This window comes from Eschrichtius robustus, chromosome 3, assembly GCF_028021215.1.
Source record: "Eschrichtius robustus isolate mEscRob2 chromosome 3, mEscRob2.pri, whole genome shotgun sequence".
NCBI lineage: Eukaryota > Metazoa > Chordata > Mammalia > Artiodactyla > Eschrichtiidae > Eschrichtius > Eschrichtius robustus.
The window spans coordinates 50,678,014-50,694,183 of NC_090826.1; the positions used below are offsets into that span (position 1 = coordinate 50,678,014).

The 16,170-nt window shown below is 42.1% G+C and overlaps 1 protein-coding gene across 8 annotated transcripts in view; it reads left to right on the forward strand.

Moving 5' to 3' along the window:
- Positions 1 to 16,170, forward strand: part of FGGY (FGGY carbohydrate kinase domain containing) — a 415,080-nt gene that overhangs the window by 55,753 nt on the left and 343,157 nt on the right. For all 8 annotated transcript variants that reach the window (XM_068539986.1, XM_068539983.1, XM_068539982.1 and 5 more), the window contains one exon: positions 11,186 to 11,274. In XM_068539986.1, the coding sequence (XP_068396087.1) occupies positions 11,186 to 11,274 (89 nt within the window). The remainder of the gene's footprint in view (positions 1 to 11,185; positions 11,275 to 16,170) is intronic.

Consider the following 16,170-nt stretch of genomic DNA (forward strand, 5'->3'; position numbering starts at 1 on the left):
ATAGTGCTGCTGGGAACATAGGGGTGCATGTATCTTTTTGTTTTGTGTTTGTTTGTTTTTTCTCTCCAAGCATGTATAATGCTCATGATAAAAGCAGTAAAACCATCACACACACACCTTGGAAACATTATGCTAAGTGAAAGAAGCTGGTCACCAAAATACCACTTTTTCCATTTACATGAAATGTCCAGAATAGGGAAATCCATAGAGATAGAAAGATTAGTAGATTAAGGACTGTGGGCGTCAGGGGAAATGAGTAATAGGTTTCTTGTAAGGTGAGGAGTTGGCACTAAAGTCATGGTGATGGTTGCACAACTCGGTGAATATACTAAAACCTGTTTAATTGTACACTTTAAATGGATAAAATGTATGGCGTGAATTATAGTTTCATTCAGATGTATGACCAGGAGTGGGATTGCTGGGTCATATGGTAGCTCTATTTTTATTTTTTTTAAGGAACCTCCATACTGTTTTCCATAGTGGCTGTACCAATTTACATTCCCACCAACAGTATAGGAGGGCTCCCTTAGGAGAACCAAGGTTTGAACTGACGTGTGTCAGTCTCCAAAGCCCCAGCTCCTTCCTGAAGATGGAAACGTGGCAGGACTGACATTCTAACTAATGAGAACAATCATTTAAGACGTGCTTACTCTGAGCCAGATGGTGTTCTGAACACTTCACATACACTTGCTCGTTGTTCTCTCAACAGCTCTGTGGTGAAGGTAGTACTATTGTCCTCTGCAATTCTCATAGGACAGGGAAGGAGAAGTGAAGAGTAGTTCAGTTGCTTTCTGAAGGCCACACAGCTGTGATGTATTAGAGCCAGGATATGCACCCTTGCAGTCTGACTCTGGAGAAGAGGCAGTGGAGTGTGCAAAGGCACCTCGGTGTAGAGTAGCACATTGTGTTACTAGAACTACCGTTGCATCAGTCAGATTGAGGAATCAGACGGGGGAGGGGAGGGGTGCTGAAACGCAAAGGTGTTGAGAGGTGAGGCTAAATGGAAGCCTGGAGCCAGGTCACAAAAACCTTACAGTGTTCAGTGCCCTATACGAGGACCCTTCACAAAAGGTGCAGAAGTGTTCCTTAGAAAGGGATGTTTTCTGTGACATTGGACTGTTACACATCCATCATACGGAAGAGTTTATGAAGTTCTGCTCTTCTACTAGTTGAGTAGTGAAGGGATTTCTCATTCGTGGACCTTGTCTGTGCCCTGCAGGAAGTGACAGTGGTATAAATAAAGAAGGAGATATATATACACATATATACATACCCAGATGAGCCCCCAAGAAGTGCCAAATGGGACCGTAAAGTACACCCATCCTTTATGTGTTGGGGGTAAGCAAAGTTTGGGTTGAAGAAAATTGGGGAGAGAAAGAGGAGGGCCACCACTGGGAGCCAGCCTGGACTGGACACCAGGTTGTCCTCAGATGTCCCAGAGCACTCGACATTTGATGGAGCACTTTTCCCACCTCAGCCCCCTCTCCAGTACGCTTGGCAGACGTTCAGCCTGGTGCTGCACTGACGCAGGAGTCCCAGCCAGGAAGTGAATGAATCCATTTTCCAATTAAAGTGAAACTTCTCCAAAGGACCTGCTCACCCCAAGAAGAGAAATTTATCTTCCTGGCAGTCTGGCTTGGCTAGGATATGTCTCTGCCCCTAAGACAGATGGTGAAAAGCCATTAACTTGAATGAGAAAAGAGAAACTAGGACAGTCCTTATTCACAACCTCATTCACTTATCCATTCATTTCTTATTTCCATTTACATAAACTCCTATTTAGCTTGCACATCTCTGCTCATTCATTTATTTGTTCATTCATTCACCTGATGTTATTCATCGTCTATAGATCAGATACAATGCGAGGTCCTAGGAACAGAGAGACTGAACAAAAACACAGTCCCTGACTCTTAGAGATTTCAGTTTAGGGAGAGAGATAGACATGTGAACAGATGATGGGAAGTGCTATGATGGGGCTATTCACTGAGTATTATGGGGGCATAGCACAGAACACCCTACTCAGCTTAGGGGAATCAGAGAAGATGTCATGGAGTGCGTAACACTTGAGTCCTAAATGATGAGCACATGTTGGCCAGGTGAGAGAGGGAGGGTATCCAGATAAGGAACACTATGAATAAAGATGTAATGGTGAGAAAAAGGACAATGTACGTGATTTTAGTGCAGTATCTCAGATCTGTCAGAGATGAAGCTGGCAAGTAAGACATGGTTTGTACATGCCATGTTAATAAATTTAACCTTTAACTCCAAAGGTAGTAGAAAACTTTGAAGGGTGCAAAGGGTACTAGATTGAAAGCTCCCTATGGGTGGGGCTGTGTCTGCTGTTTGCTCTCATTTCCCTTGCACTGAGCACAGTACCTGACATGTAGAGGATACCAAATAAATAATGAATGAATGATTTATATAGTCAAATATGCATTTTACATAGGCCATTATATTCTAACTGGCTGTGTAGAGGGTGGGAATTGAGGGGGTTAAAATTTGAAAGAGGCTGTATCAGTTAGGGTGGTGACAAACCACCTCAACACTTGATGGAGTAAAAAAGCAACCATTTATTTACCTCGTAATTATGCAGGTTACTAATTAGGGATGAGCTAAGCTAAATGGATTTTCTTGTCTCTGCTGAATGCGTTCAGGAGTCTCCGGAGGGCTGCTGGGTTTCCTGATCTTAGCTCTGTTAGGCTGTCTTGAATGTGTGGAGCCTTGGCCGGGACGGTTGGTTTTTGCTCCACGTGTCCTCTCATCCTCCAGCAGGTCAGCCTGAGCTGCCTCATGTGGCAGCTCTGCATTCCAAGAAGACAAGAGCAAGGTCTTCAAGAGCTCAGTTCAGAAGTAACACAGTGGTGTTTCTGCTTCATTGCGTTGGTCAAGCCAGGTTCTAAGCCCAGCCCCAGTTCAAGTGGTGGAGAAACAGATTCACCTCTTTTTTTTTTTTTTTTTAATTGAAGTATAGTTGATTTACAATGTTGTGTTAAATTCTGCTGTACAGCAAAGTGATTCAGTTATACATATATATAGATATACACGTTCTTTTTTTATATTCTTTTCCATCATGGTTTATCGTAGGATATTGAATATAGTTCTCTGTGCTATACAGTAGGACCTTGTTGTTTATCCATTCTGTATATAATAGTTTGCATCTGCTAACCCCAAACTCCCACTCCAGCCCTCCTTCAACCCCCTCCCCCTTTGGCAACCACAAGTCTGTTCTCTATGTCTGCGAGTCTGTTTCTGTTTTATAGATAGGTTCATTTGTGTCATATTTTAGTTTCCACATATAAGTGATATTATATGGTATTTGTCTTTCTCTTTCTGACTTACTTCACTTAGTATGATAATCTCTAGTTGCATCCATGTTGCTGCAAATGGCATTATTTAGTTCTTTTTTTTTTAAGGCTGATTAGTATTCCATTGTATATGTGTACCACATCTTCTTTATCCATTCATCTGTCGATGAATATTTAGGTTGTTTGCCATGTCTTGGCTGTTGTGAATAGAGCTGTTATGAACATAGGGGTGCATGTATCTTTTTGAATTATAGTTTTTTCTGGATATATGCCCAGGATTGGGATTGCTGGATCATATGGTAATTCTATTTTTAGTTTTCTGAGGAACCTCCATACTGTTTTCCATAGTGGCTGCACCAACTTACATTCTCACCAACAGTGTAGGAGGGTTCCCTTTTCTCCACACCCTCTCCAGCCTTTGTTATTTGTAGAGTTTTTGATGATAGCCATTCTGACTGGTGTGAGGTGGCACCTCATTGTAGTTTTGATTTACATTTCTCTAGATTCACCTCTTAATGCAAGGAGCTACAGAGTCATACTGCAAAGGGCATGAATACAGGGTTGGGGAGAATTCTGGCCACTTTTGTGATATACCACAGATAGGATAGCAATGATGCAGGTGATAGGATGTGATGGACTGAAAATAGGATAGTGAAGATGTGGTGTGATGGGTAATTTTATGTGTCAACTTGACTGGGCCACAGGGTGACACTTGTTCAAACATTATTCTGAGTGTGTCTATGAGGGTGTATCTGGATGAGATTAATATTTGAATTGGTCAGCTGAGTAAAGCAGATTCTCCTCCCTAATGTGGGTGAGCCCCATCTAATCAATTGAAGACCTGAATAGAATAAAAAGGCTGAGAAAGAGGGAACTCCTCCTACCTGACTGCCTTGAGCTGGAAATTGGTCTTTTCCTTTCTTTGACTGAAACCTTGGCTCTTCTTGGGTCTTGAGCCTGTTGGCCTTTGGACTAGAAATTACACCATCAGTTCTCCTGGTTCTCAGGCCTTTGGACTCAGATTGGAGCCCCTGGGTCTCCAGCTTGCCAACTGCAGATCTTGGGACTTGTCAGCTTCTATAATCGTGTGAGCCAATCCTGATAATAAATATACATATATGAAGAAATATACAAATGTACATAGATGTCATATATATGAAGGAGATATATCTAGGATATATAAGATATACATATTATAAGATATATATTATATATATAAGGTATATATATATTACATAAGATATATATATGTAGTCTCCTATTGGTTCTATTTCTTTGGAGAACCCTGACTAATACAGGGGGGTGAAGAGGTGGGAACCTCTTCATGGATTAATTGGGAGTTTAAATTAGAAGGATGATTGGATGTAAGCAGTGAGAGAGAAGGAGAAGATGACTCCTTGGGTAACTGGATCCCCTGACATAGAAAACCAAGGAGGAGGAAAACATCTGGGGAAAATAACAGATTCTGTTATGGACGTGTCGAGTTAGAGGTGCAGTGGCACATCCAGGAGACGTGTTTCAGGAGAGTTTAGAGTTTGAGATCGTGCATGTTACTCAGCTAGTAGTTGGTTGGAACCTTGGGAATAATTAAAATTGTCCAGGAAGCATGTGAAAAGTGAGAAGAGCATTTGGATGAGTCAAGAACATCTATCTGCATTTAAAGGGAAAGTAAGGAAAAGGAGCTCAGGAAGGAGATAGAATAGCAATGATGAGAAGGGCATGAAGGGATCCAAGAGAGTGAGGTGGTAAGGAAGACCTCCTCACTTCTCTGTTTGTCCAAGTCTCCCACTTTATTTCACGTCTGCTCCAAGACCTTACCCAGTCCAAAGCCCTCTCTTCTCTTAGAACCCTCCCTTCCACAGACAGTACCACCCACTAGGAACTGTGTTATCTAGGTTTACCATGGCATCCTTCTCTCCTCCTTCTGCATTTTATTGTGCTTTAGGGAGGCAGACCCCTGGCCTAGCACTGGGCTGGGCATTAGAGATGTACATTTTAGTCTGTCTTTCCACTTATGTGTTGTGTAACCTTGGGACAGTTGTGATCCCTTTCTGGGTTTTACTTTCTTAACCTGCAAGGTGAGGTTTATAATTTCTTACCTTTCCCTTATTCTTTGCCTTAAAGAATTATACAGGTCAGATGAGATCATGCATGTCAAAGCGCTTTGAAACACGTGAAGCTCTGCAGTAGTAATTAGAGTGAAATCTGTTGACTTATCAGGCACTCCACATTATTTCATTTAACCCTCTCAACGTCCTTTGAGGTGGATGCTAGTAATGTGGCGTTTGAGGAAACTGGGGCTTAGAGAAATTAATTTGCCTAAAGCTACACAGCTGGGAAGTGGTGAGGACAGTAATCAAACTCAGGTCTGCCTGACTCCAAAGTTCTTAGGGCCCACATACCAAAGCCTTGTTTTCCTAATGCATGTGGTGGTATCACATTCCTGGGCAAAGTCAGCTTTGCAGAATACGATCCGTTTTCATGCAAATGATAACATTTTTATGGTTGGAAAATCTGCTCTAGTGTGGATTATAAACTTACCTTTCTGTACAACAGTAGAGCTTCAGGGGAGGTGTGGGGGGAAGATGCATATATGTATCCAGTTCTTGAAAATTAAATAATTTAAATTATACAATGGAATTCTTTCATTTTATAAATAAATTCTGTGAAGGTACAGTTAAACAAAACCTTCTCTAAAGGGGGTGATCTACCTTGTCATTTTAGAGTTTTGTTTTTTGGGTGTCATTCTCAGCAGTGGCATAAATATTTATTCTACTTGACCTTTAGGCTTCAGCTCAAATCTATCCTCCATGAAGTCTTTTTTGGCCACCCAGACCCCAAAGCCCTTTCCCTTCTCTGAACCCTGTTTGTGATTACTCATTAGAGGCAGATATACGGCCACACAAAAAATATTATGAGAAAGTTATGAGGCTGACTCACCAAACCTTGGTATCAGGCTCATTACATTATCATCATACATCATCTTGTTAATTACCATTTCCTTTGCACACATCTTTCTCCAGCTTCATTGTAATTTTACTTTAAAAGAGTTTGACTTTAAGTTTCTTTATACCTCCTGAAACTTTTTGCATTTAAAAAAGTTAGCGGCTTTTTGCCCTCCAGGAGTTTGAAATTTTGAGATGGACTTAGGCACGTGAATATATAATAAGGACACAGCAAGGGATGGAGGGATTCACTGAAAAGGTGATATTTGAGCTGCATTTGAAAATCGAAGGTAGAAGTGTGGTCATGAGAGAAGATGGGAAAGTCAGTCCAAGTAGAGGCATCAGCCTCAACAGAGTCAGGGAGATATGAAAGAGTACAGTGCGTTTGGGGAAGAGAAAGAAATGAGGTGAGATCAGGGTGGGGAGTGATGAAGACAGGGATGATGGGCAGTGAGCCAAGAAGGAGTCATACAAATAATGGCCAAGTTGGAGCTAAGTTACGTGTCCTGAGAGCCATGCCAAGGAGATAAAATGTGATTCTAAGCCGCAAGGAACTGTCGAACCATTTTAAACAAAGAAACGTCATGGTAAGTTTTAAGTTTTTAGAAAGATGTCACTGGTAGCACAAACCTCTCAGCCTATCTGTCTGACTTAAAATATCTCCAGTGTTTGGTCTTTTTCTCTGTGGATGGGAGTATGAAACACAGTTATTTCATTCATTCTGGGAAGTTTCTGTTTGGGGATTAATGACCCAGTCCGTGTTTTCAGCATCATTTTTTTTTTTTTTTTTAAAGAATGAAGTTGAGAATTAAATTTCTTCATGAAACATCTCTCCTTTCTGGGCCATCAGCCTGTGCCCTAATTCTCAGTCTTGAATATAGAGTGAGGATAAGGTTTTGCTTTTTTAAGGGCCGTTGTGCTGGAAAACAACATCGTGAGTATTTGGGATGTTCTGGCAGGACCATTTACTGGGAGGGAATTAGGGAGCTCTGTTCTTCCCTTTCATTCACTGCACACAGCAGGGAGCCCAGATAGAATCCCACTGCAAGTCATAACAAAATACTTAGTTGATCCTTTTTTAATTGGTCATCCCTACTTTCCCATGCTGCTCCTAGACCCTCGCATCTCCCAACATACATTGCAGTGTCTGCTTCATTTTACCCCCAAGTTCCCTTGGCATCTAGAAGCCAGCAGAGACCTCACTGCCTCCCTGGACATGGCAGTGAGAAGGAAAGGGAGAAAGCCCCATCTCTCTGCCCCAGGCTGGTCGGGTGGCTGCTGCCCGGCCTTGAACCTTGGATACGCTGCTCCACCTCCGCCCTCTGCCAAGACCCGCAGCTGTGTGTGCTTTGCGTGTGGTTTTATGAAGTAATAGATGATTAAAAAAGAGATTTGTTCTCTTTGGTGGCTTTCAAGCCTGAGGGATTGCTTAGCTCAAAGGATTGTTATTGGAATGCAGAAGCCTTTATTGCCAAGTCATACACCCCAATCACTGCTGATTTCTTTTTTTTTCTTGAAAAGACTACTTTTTGTTAGTTGCTTGGTAACTGGAGGAGAGGCTTAACTCCTTCGGCACAGAGAGCTCCTAGTTTGAACTGGATTCAGCACCCACACGCTGAGATGCGCCTAAAGTTGGCTTGTGTTGGGGACCTGCTCTGTGTTTGCTCTAGCCCGTGTACCATTTGTGCATGGAGGTTGTTGTGAGGGATGTAGAAGTTAAGTGAGTTGCCCAGAATTGAAAGTGAAATCTCTGAAATTTAATAAAACATTTAAAAAAATGTGTTTTGGAGCGCTTTTCTTTTTTTTTTTTCTTCTGTAAAGAATGGTAATAGCTTCCATCATGATGCTGCCAAAAGGCCAAAACCCACAGCTCTGCTAGATCTGGGAGCCTCAGGGTGGTGACTGTGGCCTGGGAAGGAAGGAACACTCACTTTAGAGTGGGAAGCCCCATGTGGCTTTGGGTTGAGGCCTTGTCATCCGAACCTCAGTTTCTACATCCTTCACCTGCAGACTGTTGTGTATCACCTACAACCTCTGAACCATCCTGAGAATCCAATGAGATGAGGAACATGGGGGCACTGTTGTAAGCTGTGGAAGAATCTAAGAGGGCAGTCGCTGTGCCTGATGCAGGCCCAGTGGTTCCAAGGATAGAATTAATTCAGTAAGATTGAGGCCCTTGGCTGAGACTCTGCTGGTTGGGGAGAGGCAGGGATGGAGAGATTTTCTCATAGAACTGGATTAAGAATCCATGCACGGGGGCCAATAGGCCCTTGGCCAATTTGGCATTTGATGACTAAGCACTTGTGAATCATGTAGCCCAACCTTAGAACACCATGGGAACCTCATAGGTAGTGTCAGCATTTCCAAGTAAGGGATCTGGCTTCTGGAGACATCGCTCTCATCCAGGCAAACGCTTTCCCCCTCTCCTTTGCTGGCTAAGCTGCAGACTTTGCTTTTGTGGAGAAGGCAGGGAATACTACTGCTGTCTTCTCCCCCAAGACCACATGTGTTTTTAAGGATACCTCACACTCCTAATATGATGCCATTTCTGGTTACTCATTCTATGGAGAGTTTGAGCCAGGGTCTCTGGCTTTGCTCGGTGAAGCCGGCGTTATCTCAAGAAAAGATGGCGCCGCCAGGCTGCTTTGTCCCTCCTGCCCCCGATGTGTCTCTTTCTGGCCAGAGGCCTGATGCTGTCTCTGAGACATTCTGCCTGGGTTCCATTGTCCACAGAGGCTGTCTGCGTGGCTACAGGCTGAAAGCTCTCATTTTGCAAGGTCTGTAATGACTGTATACAAGATCTAACAGAAGCAGTTATTTTCTGAGTTGAGGAAGACTGCTTGGCTTTGGCTGGTAGCACTGATTGTTGCTGCAGTGGTTTCGTGGTTTATTTCTGATTGGCCTTGAATTTCTGAAGTCTTTAGAAGGAGGATGCCTTTTCTCCCTGAGAGCTGATCACCGAAACCACGGAGCACATGGAAAGAGATTTGGGGGACTACCCAGAAGACATACTAGTAGCTTGACTCATAGTTTCAAAGGCTACCATTTTCTGACTGATCTATTAGCATATAAAGATGCTGCTAGTTCAGAGCTACGTTTGGCATATTTAGTCAACTTTAAGTGTTGTTTTGTTTAACATTAAGACGTATGGGTGTTCAAAGGAAAGTTTAGCCCTTTCTAGATGTAAGCGCTCAACCAAATGCTTAGGAATTTAAAACAAACAACCAACAACAACAACAGAAGATGGGCTTAACACTGCCTTTTACATCTGAGCCCTTTTGATGTTATTATTGTTTTAATGGGACCCTGTTCCTGGGTTAATACTCAGTTTCTCTGCTGTGCGTGGATGTCTGTGTCCAGAGAGCGGTGATAGGGGAAGAGAAAATAGGAAGAACTCATAGAATTTGAGGGCAAATATAGATAAAGACTAGTTGTATGTCTATAAAATAGACAGAACAGCACTCAGGACTTTTGTGTTGTTCTAAGGAGGTAACACATGTGGAAACCCTTTGTAAACTCTGAAGCGCCTCTCACCTGAGAGAGATTGGAAGGTGAAACTGAGCAGTTTGTCTAGTTGTTCAACGCATCGAATGTCTGCTCTGTGTCACCTGCTAGCAGATACTAGAATATGTCTCTTTTGGATCTTCTGTCTTGTTGCCTTTAGGTTCCCAAAGATACCCATGTACTTAGGATACATTCCTTTTTGTTGTAGCCTCTTGGGGAGGGAATAATTGAAACCAGGACATGGAGAGTTGCCTGGGTGGTAGGAAACCTTTCTTGCTGCTGCTTCTGTCTGTATTGATCTTCTCTTTATGAAGTCCTACTTCTCCAGGTCCTTGGCAAAAAAATGGCCACTTCACAGTTTCCAAGTTTATCTCACCTCCAGTTCCACTCAAAGGCAGAAGTTAAATGACTCCATTTGGATCCTGATTCTAAATTCCTGGGAGAAGGAATCTGATTGGCCCAGTTAGGTCACATGTCCACCTCTAGTCCAGTTAAGTGTGTCAGGGGGACTGGAGTCATGTGATTTCTACCTCACAACTAAGGGTCCAGTCCTGTGCTGGGGAGGAGAAAAGACAGTTGTGGGATGTTATGGTGCATAAAACTGACAAGGTCCTTGACCTCACTGAGCTTACAATCTAGCAGAAGAGAAGGACATTATACAGATACTTTTGGGGTGATATGGGTTATATGACAGCCAGACCTCACCTGAGGAGGAGATCCTGAAAGACCTCCCCAGGGAAGGATGGGTTGGGTTAACCAAAGTGGGCAGAGCAACAGGGTGGTGGGTGAGGAAGGAGTGTTCTGGACAGAGGTGGCAGAGGAAGGAAAAAGCCCTGTGGCAGGAAAAAGAATCTGACCACATTGGCAGTGTGGAAGAAATTGGAAGCAACAAATGTTTAAAAAGTTATAAGAATAGCTTGATTCCATACCGTTCTCTCTGGCTTAGATTGGAAGTTCTTTGTGGGCAGGGACTATCATTCCTGTTGCCTTTGGAACCAGTTAGCCTGGGGAGACTTTTTCATGGCAGGACACATTGCATTTCATTGGGTAATTTCTTAGTGTGGTTTTTCTCCCCAGTTCACAGCTGTTCAGCTTTGAAATCTTTTTATATGTCTTGAAGTGTATCCTCTTGCCCTTCACTGGGAAGATGGATTGCATACCCTTGCAGAATGTACTTCCTTCTGCTCCAGGTTGGCAAAGAGGAATAAAAGGGAAATTATAGTCATTTTTGGAAGGATCAATAATTGCCAATTTTTCTTTCCTGTATAGTACTGCTTTTATATCACTCACCATTCCCAGCCCCTGAACAGATGTTTTATTGGGCATTGGTTGGCTATGCTTTTGTTTTGAAAATTTTGAAACATTATTGAAAGAGGAGAGGGGGAGAAGAAATAGCCCATAATTGATTCTAATATGTATTTCATTTGGCAGAACTTGAGAGAGACTTGCTGGGATAAGGCGGGACACTTCTTTGATCTCCCAGACTTCTTATCGTGGAAGGCAACAGGTGTCACAGCACGGTATGTTAATTACAAGTTGGATTTTATTTGTGTTCATCCATTCTCGGGTGTCTGTATGTATGTATGTGTGTGTGTATATATATATATATATATATATATATATATATTGCTTTCTTAACTCGCTTTGACTGGATGTACTGTTTGTACATCTGCATGCGATTTTGCATACTTGAAACATCTTGAATCCATCTTCCACCTCCACTGCACATGCCCAAACACCATTGTTCCTATGAGGCCTGGAATGTGGGTATCCCAGGTGAAGACCATTCATTAAAATTGGACACATTTAAAGGAGCCGTGAATAGTCCATTGTGAAATGTGACTGTTTTTCCAAAGGCACTTTTTACATGATGAATAAAAGAAACATTTTTTGGCCCCTAAAATTAAGGCAAGAGTTATGTTTTTCAAGGAAGGTGATTTTAACTTTTATAACTAGATGGGTGTGTTAATGAAGCTATTTTGCTTTTTATATCAACGTACCTGAATCATCCCAGAGTGTAGAAGTATGCATGTTGAAGTCAGCAGTATTTCCCAAGAAATTACAAATGTTATAAATAAGTTATGTGCTGCACGTCAGAGACAATTTTAATACTCATGGAGTGTGCTTGTGGCTGCTACAATGGATGTGTGTGCAGATGTGCATATATATGGACAGATTGGACATGTACTCTCAAAGCATGCAAAGCTGTTGTCATCTTGACCTCAGATTTCAGGGGATGCACAAGGGGAGGGGGCCGTAGGGCAGGGAGGGGTCTTCTTATCTTGAAAATGATGTAGAATTGCATATGAGAAAGGGGATCGTTTCCCAGAGGACCGATAAACCTGCATGAGTATGTATATATTTAGGTATATCTTAAAGTCATCTCTTTGAGAGAGGGCTAAATCCTCCTTATATTCCCTTTTATTTAAACTCATGAGAAGCTGGGAATGGGAGTACCATTTTCCCTGTGTTCTTTCTGTCTGTCTCGTTTTGTATGATTGGGACTTTCCTTGTAGAGAGTTGATGAGAGTGTGATAGTTCATTTGGCAGCAGGGGCTTCCAGAAAGGAGATAGTAGAAGACATCTTTCACAAGCACATGATTCATCTTGTTGATTATTCTCCCCTCCCACTAATGAAATGCTAGGGTGGAGGGGATTCACATGCATATTAAAATGGCCTCAGTAAACCTCAGGTACTCATCCCTCTCTGGGGAGAGGGCTCTGGAGCAGTGGTCTGAACTTTAATCCAGAAGGTGCAGTTAGTCACCATTATATTGTTATCATCAGTGGGGAGGGGGTTGTTTGGGTGAAGATCTCATCTGGACATTCCTCTTTTGGTGTGATATTAATTGTCCAGAGTTATTTCTGGAAGGACCTTTCTCTAGTTTTTTTCCCTATCTTTGTGCAGTAGTGAAGGAAATGTTTTGATTATTTTAGCCAAATGGACCTAGGAGTCAAAGCAGTGCTAATAGTGTGGGTATCGGTAACAATCCGTTGGCCCACAAGCCTTGAGCACTCAAAAGAAGAACTACAGAGGGAGGAGGACCTTGATTTTCCTTCTCTTTTTCCTTGGGTGTTGATCAGTCCAGCTCATTGATGTCCTCCCTGGTTTTTTCTGATGGTGCTAGATAGTCCACACCCCCATTTCCAAGTGTCTAATGCCGTATTAAGACACCAAGAAGCCAGCTTTTTGAAGCTAGCTCTGGCTCAGATAGATTTAAATGCATTGCCTTGCTTATCCACTGTGGAGTTACAACATGACTTATCCTCAATTCTGCCACACAAGAGTTTGGTGACCTTAGGAGTGGCCTTAACCTTCTTTGAATCTCACTTTCCTTATCTATAAAATGGGGATCGTGATACCAAACTAGCCTGATTATAGGAATCAGCCGAATCATTTACTCAAAGCCCAGATCCTCAGGGCTTCCAGTTTTAAGCCCACTGAACCAGAATCCCTATGGGATACCTGGGAATTTGTGTGATTAACAAGTGCCCCAGGTGGTTATATGGTCAGGTAAGTTGGGACAACATTGCCTTACAGAGTATACGTGAAAGTAATATGTAAGGTGGTCCATACCTGTGAAGGATTGGACGTATTTTGAAAGGTCGGATGGATTTGGTAAATTTAAAGATGGACAGCTTCTCATTGGCCTATCAGAACATGCTTGGTGGCTTCCATTGCCCACCTGTGACAATCTGAAATCCTGAGGAAGCAGAAAGTTTAGTGCTCAGAAATGATTTATTGACTGTCCAATCATCCCTGCCATTTTTTATTGGCTGAGACACTCATGACTTATTCTACTTTCCTTAGTATGAATTTGCAGTCCCCTCCCCGCCCCTTGCCCATACTCGCCAGCACCTTCAGAGGCCTCCCTTCCAGCTTCGCTGTCCTGGAGAGCTGAGTCTGTGGACCTTGGCCACCAGGCACCAAGTTCCTCTTGTAAAGATGGTTGCCCTCTCCCAGGCACACCTCTTTCTTACATCTGTCTTTCTTCTCTGTTGTTTCCTCAATCTCTTCATTCTTTCTTCTCTATTTCAACCTGCATGATCAGGCAAAACAAGTAATCTCAGAGCTTTCTCAATTATAAATATAATTGGGGTAACGACAATACTTACTCCATGGGGTTATTGTATGGACTGACTGAGTGAGGTGACAGAAGAACTTCCAACACAGCACTGAGAAAGTTTTTGAAGGAATTAGCTATTTTATTTTTCTATAAATTTATTTATTTATTTATTTTTGGCTGCGTTGGGTCTTTGTTGCTGCACGCGGGCTTTTCTCTTGTCGCGGCGAGCGGGGGCTACTCTTCGTTGCGGTGCGCGGGCTTCTCATTGGGTGGCTTCTCTTGTTGCAGAGCACGGGCTCTAGGTGTGCAGGCTTCAGTAGTTGTGGCACTCAGGCTCAGTAGTTGTGGCTCGCGGGCTCTAGAGCGCAGGCTCAGTAGTTGTGGCACACGGGCTTAGTTGCTCTGCAGCATGTGGGATCTTTCTGGACCTGGGCTCGAACCCGTGTCCCCTGCATCGGCAGGTGGATTCTTAACCACTGCACCACCAGGGAAGCCCTAGCTATTTTATTTAGTTTCCTTACTCTATCAATTTTGGCAGGGAGTCTTTGCATTAAGTTTCTGGCATAGCGGAAAGAGGGAAATCCTTGTAGTCAGATTGACCTGGGTTCAATGTCTCTGCTATGTACTGTCTGTGTGAAGCTGGAGTAAATTACCCCCTCCCCCTCCCCCACCCCCCACCCAAATTCAGGTCCTCATCTGGCCTTCCTGTCAGGGTTAGAGGTACTGTGGATAAAATGTGTAGCACATAGTATTTAAACAATTCACAGTTCTTTTAATGAAAAATCCCCATTGTCTTTCCATCTTCTAGAATGAGGAAGATGAGGGTCTGAGTTTGAATGTACGAATGCCAAAAAAACTCTGGACAGTGGAACATGAACTTGGCATCCTCTGGGCCAAGGAGAGGTTCAGATTTGGTGTTTATCTGGCTCTTATTGTGATTGTTTTGGGAGGCTTTGGGGAAATGGGTGCCAAAAAGGCTAGAGGGTGTTTTTTTTCCCTTTCTTTTTTTCTTTTTATTATTCTAGTGGAGTCATGGCTAAAAAAGTGATCAGATTTCACCTTGTCTTAAGCCTTCAGACTTGTTTTTGGCAGTGACAGTGTGTAAGAAGTCTTCCTCCTCCTCCTCTTATCTGTTTTTCTCTCTTCTCCTGCTTTCCCCTCCCCCCCCCCCCCGCTTTATTTATTGTTCTTATCTTCTAAAATATGGCAGCTACTCTTGTTTTTCTGGGTCACTGAGAAAATCACCACTTTGGCCTATGATTAATTTGTAATTCAGCTCCATTCTTTTCATTATATTGATGAAAATAATTATTGCTATTTTTTAAAATAATAATTTATATAATCATCATCCATCATCATTTATTGAGTGCATTCTCTGTATCTGTGCTAACTTTTTAACAAATGTGAACCCCATTAGTCCTCCCAACCATCAGTTAAAACAGGTGGTGGTATCACCATTTTGCAGTTCAAGAACTAAAACTCAATGTTTTAGTAATTTGCCACGTTCTAGCCTTTAGTGGATAACTGTCCAGAATTTTGGTAACATGAGAAGTGGGAAGTCAGAAATTTGAATAATAAAATTTTGTATAATCAGACAAAAACATATTCATATATATAAATCCTCCCTCTAAAGAGATTCGGGGTGACTGATAATAGAAGATAAAAACAGTGATAAAAATATTAAAAAGTCACAATGGAGTGAAATATTAATAGAATAAGATAAAGCCAAGAGCTTCATAGAAACTATATGGTTCATCATAATTACTAATTGATTTGTTCCCAAGCTTCCTAGTGGCCAAAGAAAAGGTGAGAACATAATCAAGATTAACTGAGTGAACACATAAGAACCCAACTGCTGTTCAGGAGAAGAACTCCCTCTAACATTGGGGTCTGAGAGCAATTTCTCCTAGATTATCAAGGGTTGGCGATATTCTGTAAATTATCTAAAAGTATGTCCTTTGAAATTCAGTTATAGTTTCAAATAGACTTTATTTTAAACCTAGTTTTAGATTTACAGAAAAGTTGTGAAGATAGTACGAGAGTTCCCATTTACTTGACACCTAGTTTTCCCTATTATTAACATCTTATGTTTGTGTGATACATTTGTCAACAATTGATGAACCGATGTTGATATATTATTATTAACTAAATTCCATACTTAATCATATTTCTTTAGTTTTTACCTAATGGCCAAGATCCTACCCAGGATACCATATACATTTAGTCGTATCTCCTTAGTCTCTTCTTGGCTGTGACAGTTTCTCAACTTTGTTTCTGATGACCTTGATGGTTTTGAAGCGTGGTCATATATATTATAGCATGTCCCTCTAATGGAATTTGTCTGATGTT